Source organism: Pelodiscus sinensis, chromosome 4 (assembly GCF_049634645.1).
Source record: "Pelodiscus sinensis isolate JC-2024 chromosome 4, ASM4963464v1, whole genome shotgun sequence".
NCBI lineage: Eukaryota > Metazoa > Chordata > Testudines > Trionychidae > Pelodiscus > Pelodiscus sinensis.
In genome coordinates, this window is record NC_134714.1 from 23281679 (window position 1) to 23300619 (window position 18941).

At 41.2% G+C, this 18941-nt stretch overlaps 1 protein-coding gene across 2 annotated transcripts in view; it reads right to left on the reverse strand.

Annotated features, from left to right (window-relative positions):
* The window catches only part of DLK1 (delta like non-canonical Notch ligand 1), an 80053-nt gene that overhangs the window by 15318 nt on the left and 45794 nt on the right, over positions 1 to 18941 (reverse strand). The window contains exons 1-3 of one of the 2 annotated variants that reach the window (XM_006119996.3): positions 4772 to 5156; positions 3546 to 3609; positions 3113 to 3243 (exon numbers count right to left, since the gene is read on the reverse strand). In XM_006119996.3, coding sequence (XP_006120058.2) covers positions 3113 to 3243; positions 3546 to 3609; positions 4772 to 4835 — 259 coding nt within the window. In that variant the 5' untranslated portion in view covers positions 4836 to 5156. Of the gene's footprint in view, positions 1 to 3112; positions 3244 to 3545; positions 3610 to 4771; positions 5157 to 18941 lie in introns of those variants that run through there. The other variant, XM_075926561.1, reaches the window with a different exon arrangement.

Consider the following 18941-nt stretch of genomic DNA (forward strand, 5'->3'; position numbering starts at 1 on the left):
GGCCCATCTACCCCAGTATCCTGTCTTTCAACAGTAGCCAATGCCAGGTGCCCCAGAAGGAAAAAACAGAACAGGTCATCATCAAGTGCTCTATCCCCTGTTATTAATTCCCAGTTTCTGACAAACAGAGGCTAGAAACACCATTCCTGCCCATTCTGGCTAATAGCTAATAATTCAGAAAAGGATTAGATTTTTACATGGATGAGAATATCTACAATTATTTTACATAGAATTAAAATAGTACATACAAAGAGAGAACCTGCCATGCTTCAGCAATTAGTAATTGTTTGTACTAGGAAGACACTTCCCCATTAGCAGTTGACTGAAGGGTTTCGTGCACTTTGTTAATAAACACATGACACTGCTAAGTTTCATGGACCATTGATTTGAGCTGCTATGCCAATTTAGGTCCATTTGCTTGTGAAAATGTAACATCGGTTGTCTCCATTTCTCTCATGCAAAGATAGTATTAAGGAGGGATTCCTTTATAGTATTTTATATTGAAGTGCTGAATTGACTTTAGTATTTCCATATGAAAGTCAATTATTCATACAAGCTAACCATCCCAAGTTGGGCAGCAGCCTCCAATTTGTTCTGTAGAATTTCCTCTCTCTCCTAACCTGATTAAATCTGGATTGGTGATATGTGTTAATGAGTTATAGCAATTCATCACAACGTCTGAGTTAGTTGCTCCATTTCATGTTATATTGCTTTATTGGATCACCACAATCATGTGTACAGGCTATCTGATAACAGGGAGGAAGCTTTTCTCTGCTGACCCATTATGAATGGGAGACCATGTCCAACCAGCTAAATCCATTGGGGTGACATGGTTTTTAATAAACCTTGTATGTCCAGACATTGGACCAACAGCTAATTCTACCATTCTGAGTCTTCTTAACACGTTCTTGACTGGTTCTATATTCAAGTTGGCAAAACCGGACTCCTAGAACAGTGATTCTCATCTTTTTTTTTAAACAAAGTACCCCTTTTTCAAACAAAAAATTATAAGTACCCCCATTACCTACAGTTTTCAGACACACAATTTTTTTTTCTACCATTGCAACACATTTATTTAAACAACTTAATCATGGCTGGGCAGGTGATTAAATTTTGAAATAACAAGGTGAGTGTCCACATAGCAAGCCCACTATTTATTTCAAAATAACAGGCTTCTTATTCTAGAATAATAAACCCTAATTTCATGAGGAATAATGCCTATTTCAAAATAGTGGTAGTGTGGACGCTCCACTACTGCTATTTCAAAATAGCTCCTCCCCAAAGCCATTAGAAATAATTACTCCCCAGTGCTTCCTGGGACTTTAAATTGGGGTAGCGTGTCTACATTAGGGGAGCCTGCCTCCAACTAATTATGAGACTTCCCTGCAGTGTGGACATGCTATTTCAAAATAGCTATTTTAGGAGTTATTATTCCAAAATAGCTTATTTCAAAATAATTGCATAGTGTAGCCATACCCCTAGAGTTCAGTGAAATAACTTTTGCGTGTCTATATATTTAGTAATATCAAGCATGATCTAAAGATAATGGCCAACATTTACAAATCTGCCTAAGTTATTTTCAAAACTGATTTAGTGACAGATTTAAGCATTTGGTGCTTCAAGTTCTAGATAGGAAACTAATGTTATTTTCAGAAGTGACAAACTAGGTTCCTAATGCCCATTGATTGCAAGTGACCAAGTTCCATTTTTAAAAGGGACAGATTTTCAATGGTATTTAGGTTCCTAAAGATCCAAATAGGTGCATAGTAGGATTTTCAAAAAAAGAGAACCTAACCTACCTACATGCTTCTCAAATCTCTGTAGGTCCCTATCTGAATCTCTGGTATCTAAATACCTTTGAAAATCTGGCCCATATGAACCAAAGTTAAATTGAAAGATGATGGCATCTCTTAAGTCACTTAAGAGATTTTCATATACTCAATGAGAACTACTACACGAATAAGAATGAGTTCTTGAACATGATGTTACTGTACACAATGGCTACGTCTAGACTGGCATGATTTTCTGCAAATGCTTTTAACGGAAAAGTTTTCCATTAAAAGCATTTGCGGAAAAGAGTGTCTAGATTGGCACGGACGCTTTTGTGCAAAAGCACTTTTTGCGGAAAAGCGTCCGTGCCAATCTAGACACGGTTTTGCAGAAGAAAGCCCCGATCGCCATTTTCACGATCGGGGCTTTTTTGCACAAAACAATACCGCATTGTCTACACTGGCCCTCTTGCACAAAAGCATTTGCGCAAGAGGGCTTTTGCCCGAACGGGAGCAGCATAGCATTTCCGCAAGAAGCACTGATTTCAGACAGTAGGAAGTCAGCATTCTTGCAGAAATTCAAGTGGCCAGTGTAGACAGCTGGCAAGTTTCTCCGCAAAAGCAGCTGCTTTTGTGGAAAAGCTTGCCAGTCTAGACGCAGCCAACAAGTATCAGAGGGGTAGCCATGTTAGTCTGAATCCGCTGCTTGTACACAGCAACAAATTAACTTATGATAAACCAGCAAATGATGAAACTTAGAAGACTAGCAAAAATATTAGCCCAATTCTCCTTTTACATTGATGCAGCTCTATTGAATCATCAGAATTTCTTTTAATCTACAGTGATTTGAGTGAGGAAAGAATTAAGTGTTACATTTTCCAATAGTTACATTCAAATCTTTTGTTAGGAAATATTTAGTCAAGCAACAAACTTGTGTATTTATTTCAATTTATACTAACATATGCATGAAATGTTGTATAATGAATTATTGCAACTGATTTAACACACTCAGGAGGACCTTTTACCTTTATAAAGCCAGGGCAGAATTTACTGTTTACCATCTGCATGTGACAGTTAAAGTGGAATTAGGGTTTTATACATAGTTCTAATGCACCGCCCAGGACTATATTAGACACAATATTTTATGTTTTTTCACTTAAGATGTGAATGCATAGGGTGTTTTCCCTCTGCCCCCAGCCCTCCAAAAAAGATTCTCATCGTGTTTTGGGACAAATATTCAGAAATCTAGGTAAGAACTTTTGCATATTTCCAACACCAGATGGAGCTGTGATCATTTAATCTCTGGGAAATTGTTGATCTATTAAAGGAAAGTATTTGCAAACCTATATCACAAAGGCTGCCAACCCATCCTTCTTCACAGACACACTGCCATGGTTTGGCACAGCTGCCATGCACACAACCAGGAAAAGGAACACACTGATTACAGAGAGCTCCTTGCCACCCAGGTTGACACCTGAAATAGACATAAAACAAGATATAGACTTTAAAAAAAATAATTACCAGGCTGTTCTCCTTTTTAAAGGCACAGGTGGCTCCTAGGATATATTTGACAGAAATATTCATTCTGAGGGGCATCCAGGTTTCTTTAATATGTTACACAATTCTAAGTTACAGTCTGTTAAGGGGAAGTGGTTTTCTTACATCACTTTTTCAGCTGGCAAATCATTTTAATTTCTGTCTTTATTTTTCAAGAAACAAGTATTATTGAAGCAACCAGTCCCTTCACTAATAAACTCAGCTGGTAAATCTCTTTACCTGCATTCACTGGGAACTTCACAAAATCCATTCACTGGGTGGCAGCCAGGTTTACAAGCAACACCTGGAAAAGAGATTTGTAAAGTAATTGCACTAAAAAGAACCATATCACCACATTCTGTGTAGATTACCGATGCTTTAAATCCAACCAAAATATATAAAATTAATATTTGTTCACCATCTAAAAATAAAACATGTTTTTAAATAAAGATATCTCATAGCATTTCCACTAATACACTTACTAGATAACTGGAATGGAAGTTCCTCAGAACTGTACAAGTGAAACCACTTGAGCACATGCAACGTTTTTGCATTACCAATTTACATAAAACTGAAAATTACATAAAAGGTCCAAATGTTCTAGCACATCGCATTCTGCTCTAATTATACTATTTACAGCTACCCCTAGTACAAAAGTATCTTTAGTTAGAAATAATTTGCATTCTAAAAATTGATAGTACAAAGGTTCAATCCATTCAATAAAGCTGTGTTATGAAGAAACACTAATTTTGATTAACGTGCACAATGACAAAAGTTAAACAGACAAAACGTCACGTGTTATTTGCAGACAATTGAATGGAATCTGCTCAATAATATTAATCTCAAAAGCAATCATTAAGTTTTGAAATAATGAAGTTGCAAGACAAACCCCTGCCCGCTCTCAATGAGAAGAATAGTATTTACAAATCAATAACAGAAAATGAGAACTTGGAAGGAACTTGATCTAGAAAAAAAAACATACATCGTGTAAATAAATACTCGGGTCTTTAAAAAAATAGCGTGAGACGGCCGTCGGAAAGCTTTCATAGCTGTTACTTGTTCTAAGATTGCAAGTTGTCTTCCCCATTCGCACCATCAACTGCACCCCGAGACGACAACAGCAAACACGGGGCCTTCTGCAAACTGTAGTAATCGGTCAATTGCTGCTTTCCGGGCTACTGTGGCCAAAGGAAAGTTGATTATAAATGGCGGGTGCAAGAGTGTCTGCGTGACCTAGTGACAAACCTTTCCAAAGTCTCCCTCCGGGTGCGCGCGCCTGAGCCTCTCTCCTTCACGGACATAAAGGCACCGGCTCATCCCAGACGCGCCCTCTCTACAGCTGCCCGCAGGCGAAGCTGAGCAGACTCAGCCCAGTCACACACACCGCCCCCCCCCCCCCCTCGGCCGGCGGAACTTTCAGCGAGTGACAGAAGCGCCGCTCCCTCGCCAGGCCATCGCGCTCTTACCTTGGCTAACGGGGAGGACGAGGGCAAAGCAGCAGCAGATTAAAGTGGCAGCCCGGAAATCCATCCCCGAGCTGAGCAGGGGCGCGCTGCCCACCTAAGCCCCGCGGCTCATGCCCGGGTGGCCCGGGGCGCCGGGCTGCTCCCCACACGCTCAGAGGGGTCTGCTGGCACCGCTGGGGTGTCCCGGCCGCCCCTCTGCAGCAGCGGGCGCGGAGCCTCCGTCTGTGCTGCAGAGCGTAGCAAGCTCCCGCCCCGCCTTGGCACAGGCTCGCCGGGCACACTCGGGATCCGGCTTATAATTAAACTTCCACGTGAAAGGCGGAGGGGCGGGGGAGAGAGCAGAGGCCTCCCCCCTTCCCTCCAGCCTCCCCTGCCCGCCCCCCCATCGCATCCACACCCGCTCCCCCGCGCGAGGGGGGGGGGAGAGGAAGGGATTGAATTGGCTTCGGGGCTGCGAGCCGCCCCGAGCAGCTAGCGGGGCTGACCGCGCCCCGGCAGCCAGAGCAGGGGGGGTCCCGTCCTGCTCCCTTCTCCGCTCGCTTCGCTGCCCGGGCGCCTGGCTGCAGGAGAGCGACCAGTGGGCAGCCCGGCCAGAGCCCCGCGCGCTTCGTGCCCCGATTGAGCACGAGCCACGCCCGCAGGGTGGCCCCGCAGGGTCTGTCCAGCAGCCAGGCAACGAGCCGCCCCGCGTCCCCCTCCCCTCGGACTCTCGGCCTCTTCTCACCCAGTCGGGAGAGTTGCAGAATAACCCGGCCAGGAGCCCACCTCCATGGTTACAGCCACATCCTCCAGGGTGGCTGCCACATCGGGGGACCCGTGACCCTTTGTCTTTCCCCTACACATTGAAAGAGGCTCTGCAAAGGAAAATATCACGACGCTGCCAACTTTTTCGTTTCCTTACTGTGCTCAAAGACAGCTCTCAGTCATTCTGGAGATTCTGGGGGGAAGGTTGAGAAAGAAAGTCCTTTTCCCCAGCCTCTAGTTACTTTTCCGCTAGAACTAGTAGGTTTTGTGGGGCCTGATTTTGCTGGGGAGGACTGGGGAGAACTGAAGAATTACTGGGATTATGACATTACAAGAAAATGAAATCTAGGCAATTCTAGAAGAACGGAGCTTTAGTCAGACAGGTTTAAACTCTTGTGTTTGTTATGGGGTATTTATTCCAACTGCCCAAATATAGTTGGCTAGATGCTTTATTTGGAGAAGCAGTAATCTTTACTCCACAAATGAGGGCAGAGAAAGCTCCAACTCTAGATTTCTAGTCTTCCAAGTAGGGTTCAGCCTCCTCTCCTTCTCCCCTCTCCCCCCCCCCCCAAAAAAAAACAGGGAAGACAAAAAACAGGAAAGACAAAATTTGACATGACATTTTTAAGGATAAAAATGTTTCAAGTCCTTCATTATATGTCAATACAAACAATACAAATACATCTCCTTTCGGGGTTGAAGAGTCACCTTCAACTCACTATGTGTTTTCCTGTGATTGTCATGTGAGTTAGCTACTGCACTTACAGCCAGAATGGCTCAATATGGTTGTGCTTGCAGTCCTCCTTTAAAGAAAGTGTTATCTGCTATGCTTTAATTAGTGACTTTAAGGATTCCCCAGCCCACTATTTCCTCACTTGTTGATTTAATGCTTCTTTCCATCAGACCTTATTTGCTAAGTTGTTAACATTTATGTTAAAAACAGCTGCCAGAAATAGTTTATTGTTTGATTGATTCTATAAGCAAACAACACAATGACACAAGAGATTAATTCAAGTAGGGGTACTTGCACATATGCAATCAATTGATTATTGGCACTTAAAGAATAGTTTTAGTCCCAAAATACGTTGAGTTCATCAGTAGAGAGCCAACTGGAAAAGCTGGAAAAAATGACTTTGGGGTGCTAAACCACAGATTCTGAAGAACATGGAAGAGGGAGACAGAGACTGCTCGGCTACGTCTACACTGGCCCCTTTTCCGGAAGGGGCATGTAAATTTCACCAGTCGTCGTAGGGAAATCCGCGGGGGATTTAAATATCCCCCGCGGCATTTAAATAAAAATGTCCGCCGCTTTTTTCCAGCTTTTAAAAAAGCCGGAAAAGAGCGTCTAGACTGGCCCCGATCCTCCGGAAAAAGCGCCCTTTTCCGGAGGGTCTTATTCCTACTTCAAAGTAGGAATAAGACCCTCCGGAAAAGGGCACTTTTTCCGGAGGATCGGGGCCAGTGTAGACGCTCTTTTCCGGCTTTTTTAAAAGCTGGAAAAAAGCGGCGGACATTTTTATTTAAATGCCGCGGGGGATATTTAAATCCCCCGCGGATTTCCCTACGACGACTGGTGAAATTTACATGCCCCTTCCGGAAAAGGGGCCAGTGTAGACGTAGCCCTCAGGAATAGAATGAACCCCTGTTTCCAGTGGTTTGGGAGTCTGAAGTAAAATGAGCCTACCAAAGCTATAAATAACAAAGAAGTATGTGCAGAAGTTTTCTCCCTTGTTTTGCTTTCCTTCTACTGTTGAGATTAAACAATACTTTATTTGGAAAAGTCTTTTGGTCACAGCTCCTGAAGGGAAGACTTTCACGCATCATATCCAGTAAGGAAGCAGATTGCACGCAAGATGCTGTGAATGAAAGTACCTGGTCTAAGAGTAGAAGAACTGCAGAATTCCATCCTGAGAGAAGGGAAGATACTGGGCATTTCCCATATACTCTTACTCTGTGAACCCATTCATTACTAAAATAAGGGCCAGTAACCTATGCCAAGTTTTCTGTTTTCACTCACACACTCAACCATTTATATGCTACTGGTCAGAAGTTTATGCAGGGGAGAGTTCGGGTATTATGTATCAAAAATTGTTTTTTTAAATCTTTTAATCTGCATGTTTGGCTGTATTTTTTATACAACAGATAATCTGGGTAGTTAAACTCCCCATAAGTATGATAGCCTGTGGTTGCAAATACTTGGATAGTTGATTCTGGAAGATTTTATTTTCTCTCCTCCAATCCTGATAGCCATTATTTTTAATTACTTGTGTGTTAATTCATAGTTTTTACCACCACACTCATCATGGTTAATGTATGTGATCTCATGGGTACTGAAAACACTTTTGACATATGACAATCCTCCCCTCTTTTTCTGTCTCTGTTATTGAATGTAGGCTGCACTTATCCATACTGATATGACATTTATGATAATCTTACATTCACTCATTTAAAAAAATAAATCTCTCATTTCCAATATTTCTGCATGTGTATACAGATGCTTTAATGCACAAATGCTATATTTTTCACAGCCATTTTATGTCAAATGTGCCTCTGTGATTAGCTGAATTAGGAAATAAATCCCTTTTTCTGTCTTTGAGCTAAAGACCACCTAAAATAATCCTGTAAATTTGAAATCTTGGAGGGCAAACTCCCTCCTTCTTAAATGGAGGTTTAAATCCAAGCAAACTTTTAACCTAAAATTTCCAATATTCAATGAATACAAATAGTTCTGCTCTCTATATTATCCCACCTGAACAACCAAACAGCAAACCATTGCTACTTAGCTCAGTAAATACATCCACCTGTCAGAAACACTCACTCAGTCCTCCCTAGTCTTTTCCACATTCACTAAAAACTGTCAGATTTGGGTTCTGGCAAACTTTAGTGAGTTCCCCTAAGAATATCCTATTGCTGATCTTAGAAAGGTTTACTCTTTCTAGCTGAAAAGCAAAGCATCTTCCCTAGTCTTTGCCAACATAACAAGAAATGAACTAAATGGTTGTTTTTCAGGTATCCAGATCTCAGACCATTCAAGGCTTTAAGGATTGCACTCAACACCCATAACTAGCAGCTAGAAATTAATGAATAACCTTTTTTTAAGGTCCCATTATTCCATCAGTTTTAGAAGATGGATACTTACCCTAAACACTAGCAGAAACATCTGGTTAGTCTACAGAAGTTTACTTAGGATAAATATATTATGGGAATCCATCACGGTGGTGACAAAAGCAAAGATTATAGTAGCTGAGTCAGGATAGGACAGGAAATTCCTCCTCCTCTTGGTCAGTCACATACAAAAATAGGTGTCAAAGCTCACTTACAGGAACTGAGAATCCAAAAGCAGCAAAGGGCCCAGAGAAGCCTTGAAGCTGTGAGCTGCCTTTGTGGGGGGGGGGGGGGGGATCCATCCACTGCTCCAGGTGCCTCCTCTGCCTGCTAATATGGTAGTTGGTACACTGATTTTTCAGCCCATAAAATAGAATAGGCAGCTCTCAGGCATCCTTTCATCCCAGGGCCATCTTTATGAGATTTTATAAAGAAGTCCAAATAGAACAACATCAGCAGTAGTTGTAAAACCAAGACAGGAATTACAACCAACAATCTCCATTTACAGACCTATAGGCAAAGCTCCTGAGCCTCCCAAGTACCCCTTTATATTTTTCCCACTTCCTCTAATAGGCCAGGGGTAAGAGGCTGAAGAATTAATCCTTTGGAGTCTGGTCTAAGGAGTGCCCTTGGAACCTGTCACGTATCACTTACGTCTTGTCTGGAGAGAGACTCAGCCAATTTGTTGATATTCAGTTCCCAATTCCATTTAAATACTCTAAGAATCTAGAGACTACAGATTCTGGGTTCAGTAAGAAGGCGACAGCAGATCATCATCAGCATGTCAATGATACTGCATCTCCCAAAGACCTCATTATATTCTCTGTATACATATATTTTGAGAGGTAACAAGAAGGAGCCATGTGGGGCATCACATATGGGAGCCCTGGGTGAGAAGAAAATGGAAATTCACTCAAGAGCTCTCTGAAAGGAAAGGAGAAAAAAATCAATTCTAAAGCAGTCTTATCCCACTGACAAGTCAGCAGTGCCTTGAGAACAATGTCATTAAAGACAGCTGACAGCTTTAATAATATCATTGTGTACACCTTACCTTCATCCATCACTCAGCACTCCTCAGCCAGAGACATTATTACAAACACACACAGATGCAATTTCTTTGGGGATATACTGGCTGATAAACCTCTTGGTTTGAACCACAGTAGAAGATGGTATTTAATATTATACTCTATAACCCATGAGCAGTGTTGTCAACAAAGAAAAGCTACTTCAATAAGAATTGAGCCAACAGAACCATTCATCTCACTCCTCTCCTTTCAGGTAGCACTGCTGCTTTGTTTCCTGCTCCCAGGCTTGGGTCTATTCTTGCTCAAGTCAATAGCAGCGCTCCCACTGACTTCAGTGGTGCAAGATGAGGCTGTGAACGATACTGCTTTTTATGGCTTGCTGAAAACTTAATTTATCTCTCTGCAAAACAAAAGCTAACCTACAAAAACAACATGGATTATCTCCAAACTGCCAACATACTTTGGACAGGATTATTGTTTCCCCAGTAGAACAGAAACAATCACAGCAATTGTAGTTGAAACAAAATGCTGCCCCTCAACACCCACTATAAACTTTAACCTCACACACTAGCCAGTGTTAAACAACAGTGCCACCCATCAGTCTATTAATGCAGGTCAGAAAACACTGTTGGCCATTTCCATAAACTCAGCAGATAAAATCCTGATCCCAGTGGCAAAGTTATCGTAGATTCCAATAGGGTCAGGAGTTCATACAATGTCCGTCACTGATAGAAAGACAGAATCAACAGGCAAAAAATACAATCAAGGAATTAACAAAAAGAATCCTCCATGTCATTTCTAATAAGGTAGTTTATCAACAGAAGAAACTGTCACAAAATGGAAAGAAAATCTATTGAAAGAATAATACACTGCCACAAATATAAATTAGGAAACTAATAAACATACTCAAGAAAGAAATAATCCTTCATAAAACAAAAACCAAGACCTTAGTAGGCTAACTCCTTTCTAGGGTATATGTAGAAATGCATTTTTTGGAGAGCTTGGAAGATTTCATCATCATTTTATACTGTAGTGGTAAATCTCTAGATAGGAATACTGAAAACATTTCTAGGTTCTGTTCAAGTGTGGTCTAATGATGCAGAGGGCTTTGGTGAAAGGCAATATGTATTTCCAGGTCTTATAAGAATGAAGGAGCTACATTTGTTTAGCTTGAAAAAAGGGAGGAACACTTAAAGATGGGTGCATATTGTCTTTATGAATTGAATATATAAAAGGGAAAAAGACAGAGGTGGGAAAAGAAGTATTCATGCTGGACTGATGTAATAGCCAGAAATAAAGTTGAAAGAAAGATTAATTTAGCTTAGATATATATAAACCTTCTTTACCGGTGAGGTCAATCAAACAGTGGGACTGTTTGCCAAATGGAGAGAAGGCAAAATAATTGGATGTCTTTAAGGAAAGGTTAAGTACGTTTATGGAAAGAGTAATATAAGACTCTCACTGCTTGAAGCAGGTGTTTGGATTAGTTTATCCAGGATCTCCCTTTCAAAGCCATCATTTATAATATCTTTCAGTGCTAGAAAATGCTTCCTTCAAATTGCTACTTTACAGAGCATGAATTTTACAGATTAAAAAGAGTGTCCAGTATTCTGAGAAATACCAAGGAGATTTGCATAATATAAAATCCAATCAAGTCCAAAAATATTTTACCCATTTTTGGCAGAAGCCAATGCTCTATTTGTAAAGTACACTATCTTTTTACCTCCTCTTTCTTCAGTTTTATGAATTAGGTACAGTGCATATACCCTCTGAACAGTCAGTGTATGTGATACTTTTTATTCCCGTGCCTGGCCCATGGAAGCTGCGGGAAGAAGTGTCTCAGTTTGTGTTGCTTCCTGCAGCTCCCACTGCCTGGAAATGGTGATCTACAGCCAATGAGAGTTATAGTCACCCATACCTGGAGAGGCGCAGGTAAATAAAGTGGCGGCATCATCTATACCCAGGCCAGGCTGCTTCTGGCAGGGAAGACCTTGCCTATTCATGGTACGAGTGATCCTATTCTCAGCTTCCTGAACCTGGGCCACTGATTCTCTCCTGGAAAGCCCATCTCCAAAATGACTACTAAATAGTACATGGAGTTTTGTCTTTTATAATTATTCTCTTTCCTTTTATTATGAATCATACCATCATTAAGCTATTCATATTCACAGTTTCCAGAGTACTTGCATTTAAAATAATTAAGTTTCATCTGCATGTTGTTTGCGGATGTTGAACACATGCTTAAAGGTGATATTTCTCTTCTGTGTGTAACCATCCTCAGGCATTTTCATCAAAACTGATTTTCCCCTCCCATCTTCAAATAGAAACGTGTTATAAAGCCCCTGGGCTACTTCTGCTGCATAATGCAGCTACAGTGAGCAGTTCAGTTTTTCTGATAGGGCACTTTTCTCTGTTGCAGACATGTCTTTTGACCAATTATCCAGTTTCCTTTAGAAATCAATTACCCTTACAGAAAATTAGTGGGAGAATTCAATGGAGTGCAGTGCTCCAGAGACTGGAAATGGAGCAGACAAGCTGTCACACACTAGATCACTGGCTCAAATGTCCCTTCCTGTAAGTAAAAACCAAAGGCATTTAATAAACTGTATATAAATAAAAAATATTTCCCTTGACTGGCAGGACAGAATAATGTTGGTGACCAAGTGTGATGGGAAAGGATGGTATTGCTCTCCATTACACTGGTTCATAACCAGAGACAGATTCCTGATTTACAGTGGTGTAACTATTTTTATGTTTTATTTTTAGATATAATAACTCTAACTGTATCCTTGTTTTCCCTATGCTTTGACTGCAATCTTTTCAGAGAAGACTGTCTTCTTCTATGTATGTATATTACCTTGCACAGTAAGGAGCTGTTCCATGACTAGGGGATTAGATATTGCAACTATACAAATAAATAATAATTTAATATTTGTATTTCAATGACATCCAGAGACCCAAATCAGGGTTGTGGCATGAATGTTTGAGCACTCTGTGAACATATAGAAAGAGATTTATCTTGCCCCAAAGAGCTTTCAAAAACAGAAGCAGACAAAAGCCGGAGAAAACATTGATGGGAAAAAATCCACAAAATCATTGTAAAATGATAATGATGATAGCTGGCAAGAAGCAAGTTAGCTCTACGGAGCTTGTTTTGGTTTTGAGCATTATATAATAACCCCCCAATTGTGTTAAAAGAACACTATTAAAGTTGTGAAGTTTAGAATTCTAAAGTTAGGAAATGTGAGAATTTATTTAGGTCTGCTTGTGCAGATATATTACGTGGTGGTTTGATTACATGATCAGGTAGCCCAATTCAGTGCATACTTAATGAGCAGGTATTCAAATGTGTATGGTCCCATGTGTTATTTATTGTACAATATTAATACCCTTTTCTGAGAATTACCAGTTTCTTATGGGCACTCATAAGTATCTAAGGGTATGTCTAGACTACATGACTATGTCTACTCTGGCATGATTTTCTGGAAATGCTTTTAACGGAAAAGTTTTCCATTAAAAGCATTTTCGGAAAAGCGCATCTAGATTGGCAGGATGCTTTTCCGCAAAAGCACTTTTTGTGGAAAAGCGTCCATGGCCAATCTAGACGTGCTTTTCCGCAAAAAAGCCCCAATCACCATTTTTGCGATCGGGGCTTTTTTGCGGAAAACAAATCTCTGCTGTCTACGCTGGCCCTTTTGCGCAAAAGTTTTTCGGAAAAAGACTTTTGCCCGAACGGGAGCAGCATAGTATTTCCGCAAAAGCACTGACAATCTTACATGAGATCGTCAGTGCTTTTGCGGAAATTCAAGTGTCCAGTGTAGACAGCTGGCAAGTTTTTCCGCAAAAGCAGATGATTTTGCGGAAAAACTTGCCAGTCTAGACACAGCCCATGGCTCTCTCGACAGAACCGTGTAAATTAGTTTACCCATCATAGTCAAAGAAGTGGGGATTTAAATAATCCCTGCTTCATTAAAATAAACATGGCCGCGGCGCTGTGCCGACGATCAGCTGATTCGGCAGAGCACGACAGTCTAGACGCAGATCTGTCGGCTGGGGAAGCCTTATGCATTGTGAAATGAAGTTTACAAGATCGGTCGGCAAAGGCTTCCCCAACTGACAGATCCGCATCTAGACTGCCGCGCTGTGCTGGATCAGCTGATCGTCGGCACAGTGGCCATGTTTATTTTAATGAAGCAGGGATTATTTAAATCCCTGCTTCTTTGACTATGATGGGTAAACTAGTTTACATGGCTCCATCAATGGAGCCATATAGTCTAGACATACCCCAAGTGCTTCCCAAATGTGAAATATTTTTGAGGCACAAAGTGGTTAAGATAAAATTTTTCTGGCAATTTGGGGTGATGACTTGATTTTTCAGAATTGCTAGTATTACAAAGCACTATATATGTTCATATTATAGCACCCTTGTCATTAATGTGAGTTCTCTTCAGATAAACCCCTGGATCTCAAGTGAGGCACCCAGAAAATAGGAAACACAAAACTAGTGAACTATGGAAGCTTGGTTCCAACACAACAGTGAAACTCTGGTTTTCAGGAAGGGATTGAATCCAGTTCACCAGGGCTGCATTCAAGTCCCTTAACCATGATCTTCACGGAGTAGCCATTTGCTTAACCATGATGTATGCCTTGATCCCCCTTCAGCCTGCTGCCTTATTGATTAGACTCCTTCCAAGATGCTATGCAGCAATGGGAGAGCTTATTTCTGCCCCTTGTTCAATCATGCCTCGAGGCAGAGTTCCTCTGGGCATTGTCCATTGACTCACTAGACAGCTTAGAGTTGCAGTTAGCATTGTCAGGGGTTCTCTGTTCAATATCCCCTTTTGGTTCCTCCATGTTCATCTTTTAACCTCACCCTCATTCCTCTTTTCTCCTTCAGTGGTACCTCCCACATGGTTGAGAGGTTGGCTTAGACACACATGTCCCATTACCCACAAAAAGTACCCATCTTCCAAATACTGCAACGAATGAAGCAGAGGTCCCACAGACAATATCCTCCTATGCTACACAACTCCGATTTATCCTAGAGTAGGTCCACTGTACCCAAGAGAACTGAATTAAGATTGCACAGACAACCTTATTTTTGATGTTTCCTAAGTTTTAAGTGCTTGACTTTGCAACCTTAATAATGTTCTTTTGATATAGGAAATTGCACACAAAAAAACCCTCTTCTCCTCAGAACCATCTGAACTCTTTCTGCTGTGCTTCTTGGTATCCTGCAATGCTTCAGTGCAGGAAGGGGATAATTGCTAGTTCCTTGTGGTGGGCTTCACCCCCAGGCATACTGTTCTTCTTCCTCCAAGCCAAGGGTATCTGTGTGTGTGTGCACGCGCGTGTGGTACTCCACACCTGCAGAGGTATGTGGTACTCACAGAATGGAATCTGGCCCATTCTTCAACAGTAACAAACATACATACACACTCTTGCAGCAATTTCTCTTGTACTCTATGTAACCATGAAATGGAGCCAGAGTGGGATGACCCATTTGTTTGGTTGCTATGGCAATGTGTTACCATGCAGGGAACACTGGTTCAGAGCCGTTTTGCTACTAAGCTATTGTGTGCTGGGGATATCTTAAATAAAATAATTTAAATGAATCTTCCACTATCATTGTAACAGAATTTGCATTGACATCCATTATGGTAACGTAGGTGTCTGACATGTAGACAAAGGCACAGAATGCACTGAGTGTTTATTTGAGGAGAGACTGGCTGAACCAGGTGGGTTTTTAAAATTAGCATAACACTGCAATCAAAGTATATGCAGAAAACCAACTAGGGATTACAGAAACAAAAGCTGAACTTCATGAATATTGTGGCAGGAGAAAAAAAACACTTAACATACACTTAAAAAACAACAAATGGTCTGATAGCACTTTATAGATTAACAAAACATGTAGATGGTATCATGAGCTTTCGTGGGCACAGCCCACTTCTTCAGATGACCGGAGTTTCTCGTTATATCATCTACATGTTTTGTTAGTCTATAAAGTGCTACCAGACAATTTGTTGTTGTTTAAGTTTATCCTGTACAGACTAACTCAGCTATGCCCTGAAACTTAGCATACAGTGCTAGCTGTTGACATCTGAAAGCAGACATTAAAAGACATGTAGATATGCCCCCGTACAATTTAAAGAAGTGGGGAAAAATGGGTCTGTATTTGATGCAGAAGTGGAGAAGCAATGCATACTCTGCCTAGCATGAGAAGCTTCTATTGCTACCAAAGGGAAAATACTTTACAAATAAACTTTCATTAAACCAAAAAGATCACTTGGCCTCATTTCTTCAGAAAATCTTTGCTTCTAACAGAGATTTAGATCACCCTAAGCATGTATCCTGGTGGGTTTTCCTTGCTAATTGCCCTTGTGGCAGGAACCTGAAGCATTTAATGGGAAGCTATGATAGGAACTCTCATGACATTAGGATAAGTCAACATATAATGTATGCCACTCAAATAATGTAACTGAAGTCAACATAGCTTAGTTTAACTTACTGCAGTGTCTATACCATCTTGTGTCAACAGGAGATACTCTCCCGCTAACCTCTCTTACTCTTCTTGTTCTAGAGGAGTATCTGTGTAGACCTGTCAAGCTGCAGTCAATTTAGATAGTCTTTAGTAGGCCTGCTAAATTGGGCCCTGCTGCATAGATCGCAGCAGTGTCAATCTCCAGTAAGTATAGATATGGGAGTTTTCCTAGTAATCTACATTTAGTTTCTATGACCTTTCCTCTTCTTTGCCCTACAGGTATGGCCATCTGTAGGATTTATGGGGCCATGTGCAAGTTACCTGAGCAGGGACACCTGGCATTGGCCAGTGTTGGCAGACAGGCTACTGGGCTGGATGGACGTTTGGTCTGACCCAGTATGGCCATTCTTATGTTCTTATGATTTTGAGGGACTGGGAAGGCAGACACTACTGAGGGGGATATTAAAGGTATGGAGGAGGAGAAGATGGGGGCGCCACTGAAGGCAGTCCCCACTTAGCACTACTGTCTCCAGTGTGTTGAGGGGGCACAGCCATCATCTCCACCTGCGGACCACAGAACCCCCTTCACACATCCAGCACTGCTCTTCCCTCTGCTGCCCACCTGGTATGTTCTCTGCCAGGCCTTGTGGCTTCCCTCTGCTGCCTGCTCAGTGTGGCTTCTGCCAGCACACTCAGCTGAGCTTAGGGCTTCTACTCTGCTGTTTGGGTTGTCTGCTTGGGTGCCCATTTTTCTTGAGGGTCCCATATTGACTAGGGGGGCCCTCTGGGCACTTGCTCTTTGTGCTAATCTACAATCGGGATAGGGAGGAGGTGAGGGAAGCTCTGGCCAAGTCCTCCACGCCCATACACAGCTTTGAGAGGAGATTTAAAAAAATGAGAATAATTAACCATTGGAACTACTTATCAAGGGTTGCAATGGATTCCTCAACACTGAATTTTAAAATCAAAATAGAGCTTACCTCTCTGGAGCCTGGGGCCTGCTTCACACTAGACCAGGCAAGTTGGCTTAAGGTACACCATCCAGCTATGCAAAATGCATAGCTGGATTCGGCTTACCTTAAGCCGGGCCACCACAGCATCTACATTGAGGGAGGCTGACAGGAGCACACTAGCCCCACTAAATCAAACACTAGTGGATCAGTCTCTGGAGGGTTGTTCTTTTCTGTAGTATAGACATGCCCTGGATGTTTATCCAGGAATTATTTTGTGGAAGTTCTATGACTTGTTAGAAAGGGGTCAGACCAGACAATTGCAACCATCTCTTCTGGCCTTGAAAACTATAAATCTATGAACTCTCCCCTAGTTTTTGTTGCTGGGTGCCTCAACGAGTGTGAGCAAATTTCCACTGCATTACTTTGACTGTTACTCAATCCAATTGGGAACCTTCACCATTTACCCAGACAAATTGCAGTTCCTTGGACTACCCACCACGCTCATTATCAGATCAGCATTTCATCTCTCCTTATTTTCATCAGATAATGAGAGCTAATCCTGGGAGCAACTTCTGTTCAATTCACAGATGAAGTCTGTAGAAATGTGGTACTATAGCAACTATTTTTATAAAGCCCTTTTCTGGCATTCTCTAATTTTGTAAGCATACTTTTAAAAGATTCATCAATTGTATGTGGAAATTGGAAGCCAAGGATAAATTTTGTCCAATAAACAATGAGTATGTATTCACCTACTATTGATTAAAATCTGCTAAATGAAACGTAGATAGTTTCTCATGATTAAAGTTCTAACATGGTTTGTAGGGAACTAGCAACTATTTGTTTTTAAAAAACTACAATCATTTCCCGCTTAAAGAATACAAGTGATGTTCCATTTCAGCTATGCTTCCCTTAATTAAAAATCAGCTAAAATGTTAACCCTATGCTATAAATTACTTCAATTCCTTCAGTTTAACTTCAATTAAAATATTTTGAAAATTAGAGTAAAAGGGCAACTCCTCTGTGAATTGTGTTGTTTAATATGCACAAACACATTCTTAATATGTACTGTAATATTACTATTCTGCTTCACACTTTAATTATTTAATCTTCATAGCAGTCCTACAAGGCATGTAAACTGGATTATCAGCATCACTTTACAGATGTGAAGCAAAGAGTGTTTGGGGACTGATTTATTAAGGTGCTGTACTTTGACAGTTATAGAGGAGGTTAGACTAGATGATCACAATGCTCCCCTCTGGCCCTGGAATTTATGAATTGCATTAGTACCAGTAAGTCTATCAATTCATCTCCCTGTCTCAGCTGCTAGAGGCTATTTCTTACTATCCACTGGGTTTCATTCCATCATTAAGATAAAAATTAGTGTATCATTCTGCTTCTACAGTTCATTTATTTTTAGTTTAATCAGTGTCCTCAAGATATCATACATCAAGGATTTTCATCTGTTATCCATTTTTCTCTTACATCTTTTATTGCTTTGCTGTATAGCAAATTTCATCTTGTGAATTTTGAGAGTTTTTGTCCATAAAGAATTGCTGACACTACATTGGTATTCAAGGACATTTTAAAAGAGAAACATGTTTCTCATCCTGATGCTGGCCAAGTGTTTCCTCCAGAAAAGCATTTCACACCATGAAAAGTAGCCCTTCCTGTGAAGAAAGGGCTGGAGGTCAGAGGATATGAGTAGAACATCTTTTACTCCATCTATCCCTGGAGACCGGAAGGACCTCTTGAAGCTGTGGGCATACGTTAGAGCAGTCTTGAGATTGCTCTGAGTTATGAGGGATCTGAAATGTCTTCCAGCCAGTGGTAGGACTAAGGAGTCACACGTGTGGTGTCAC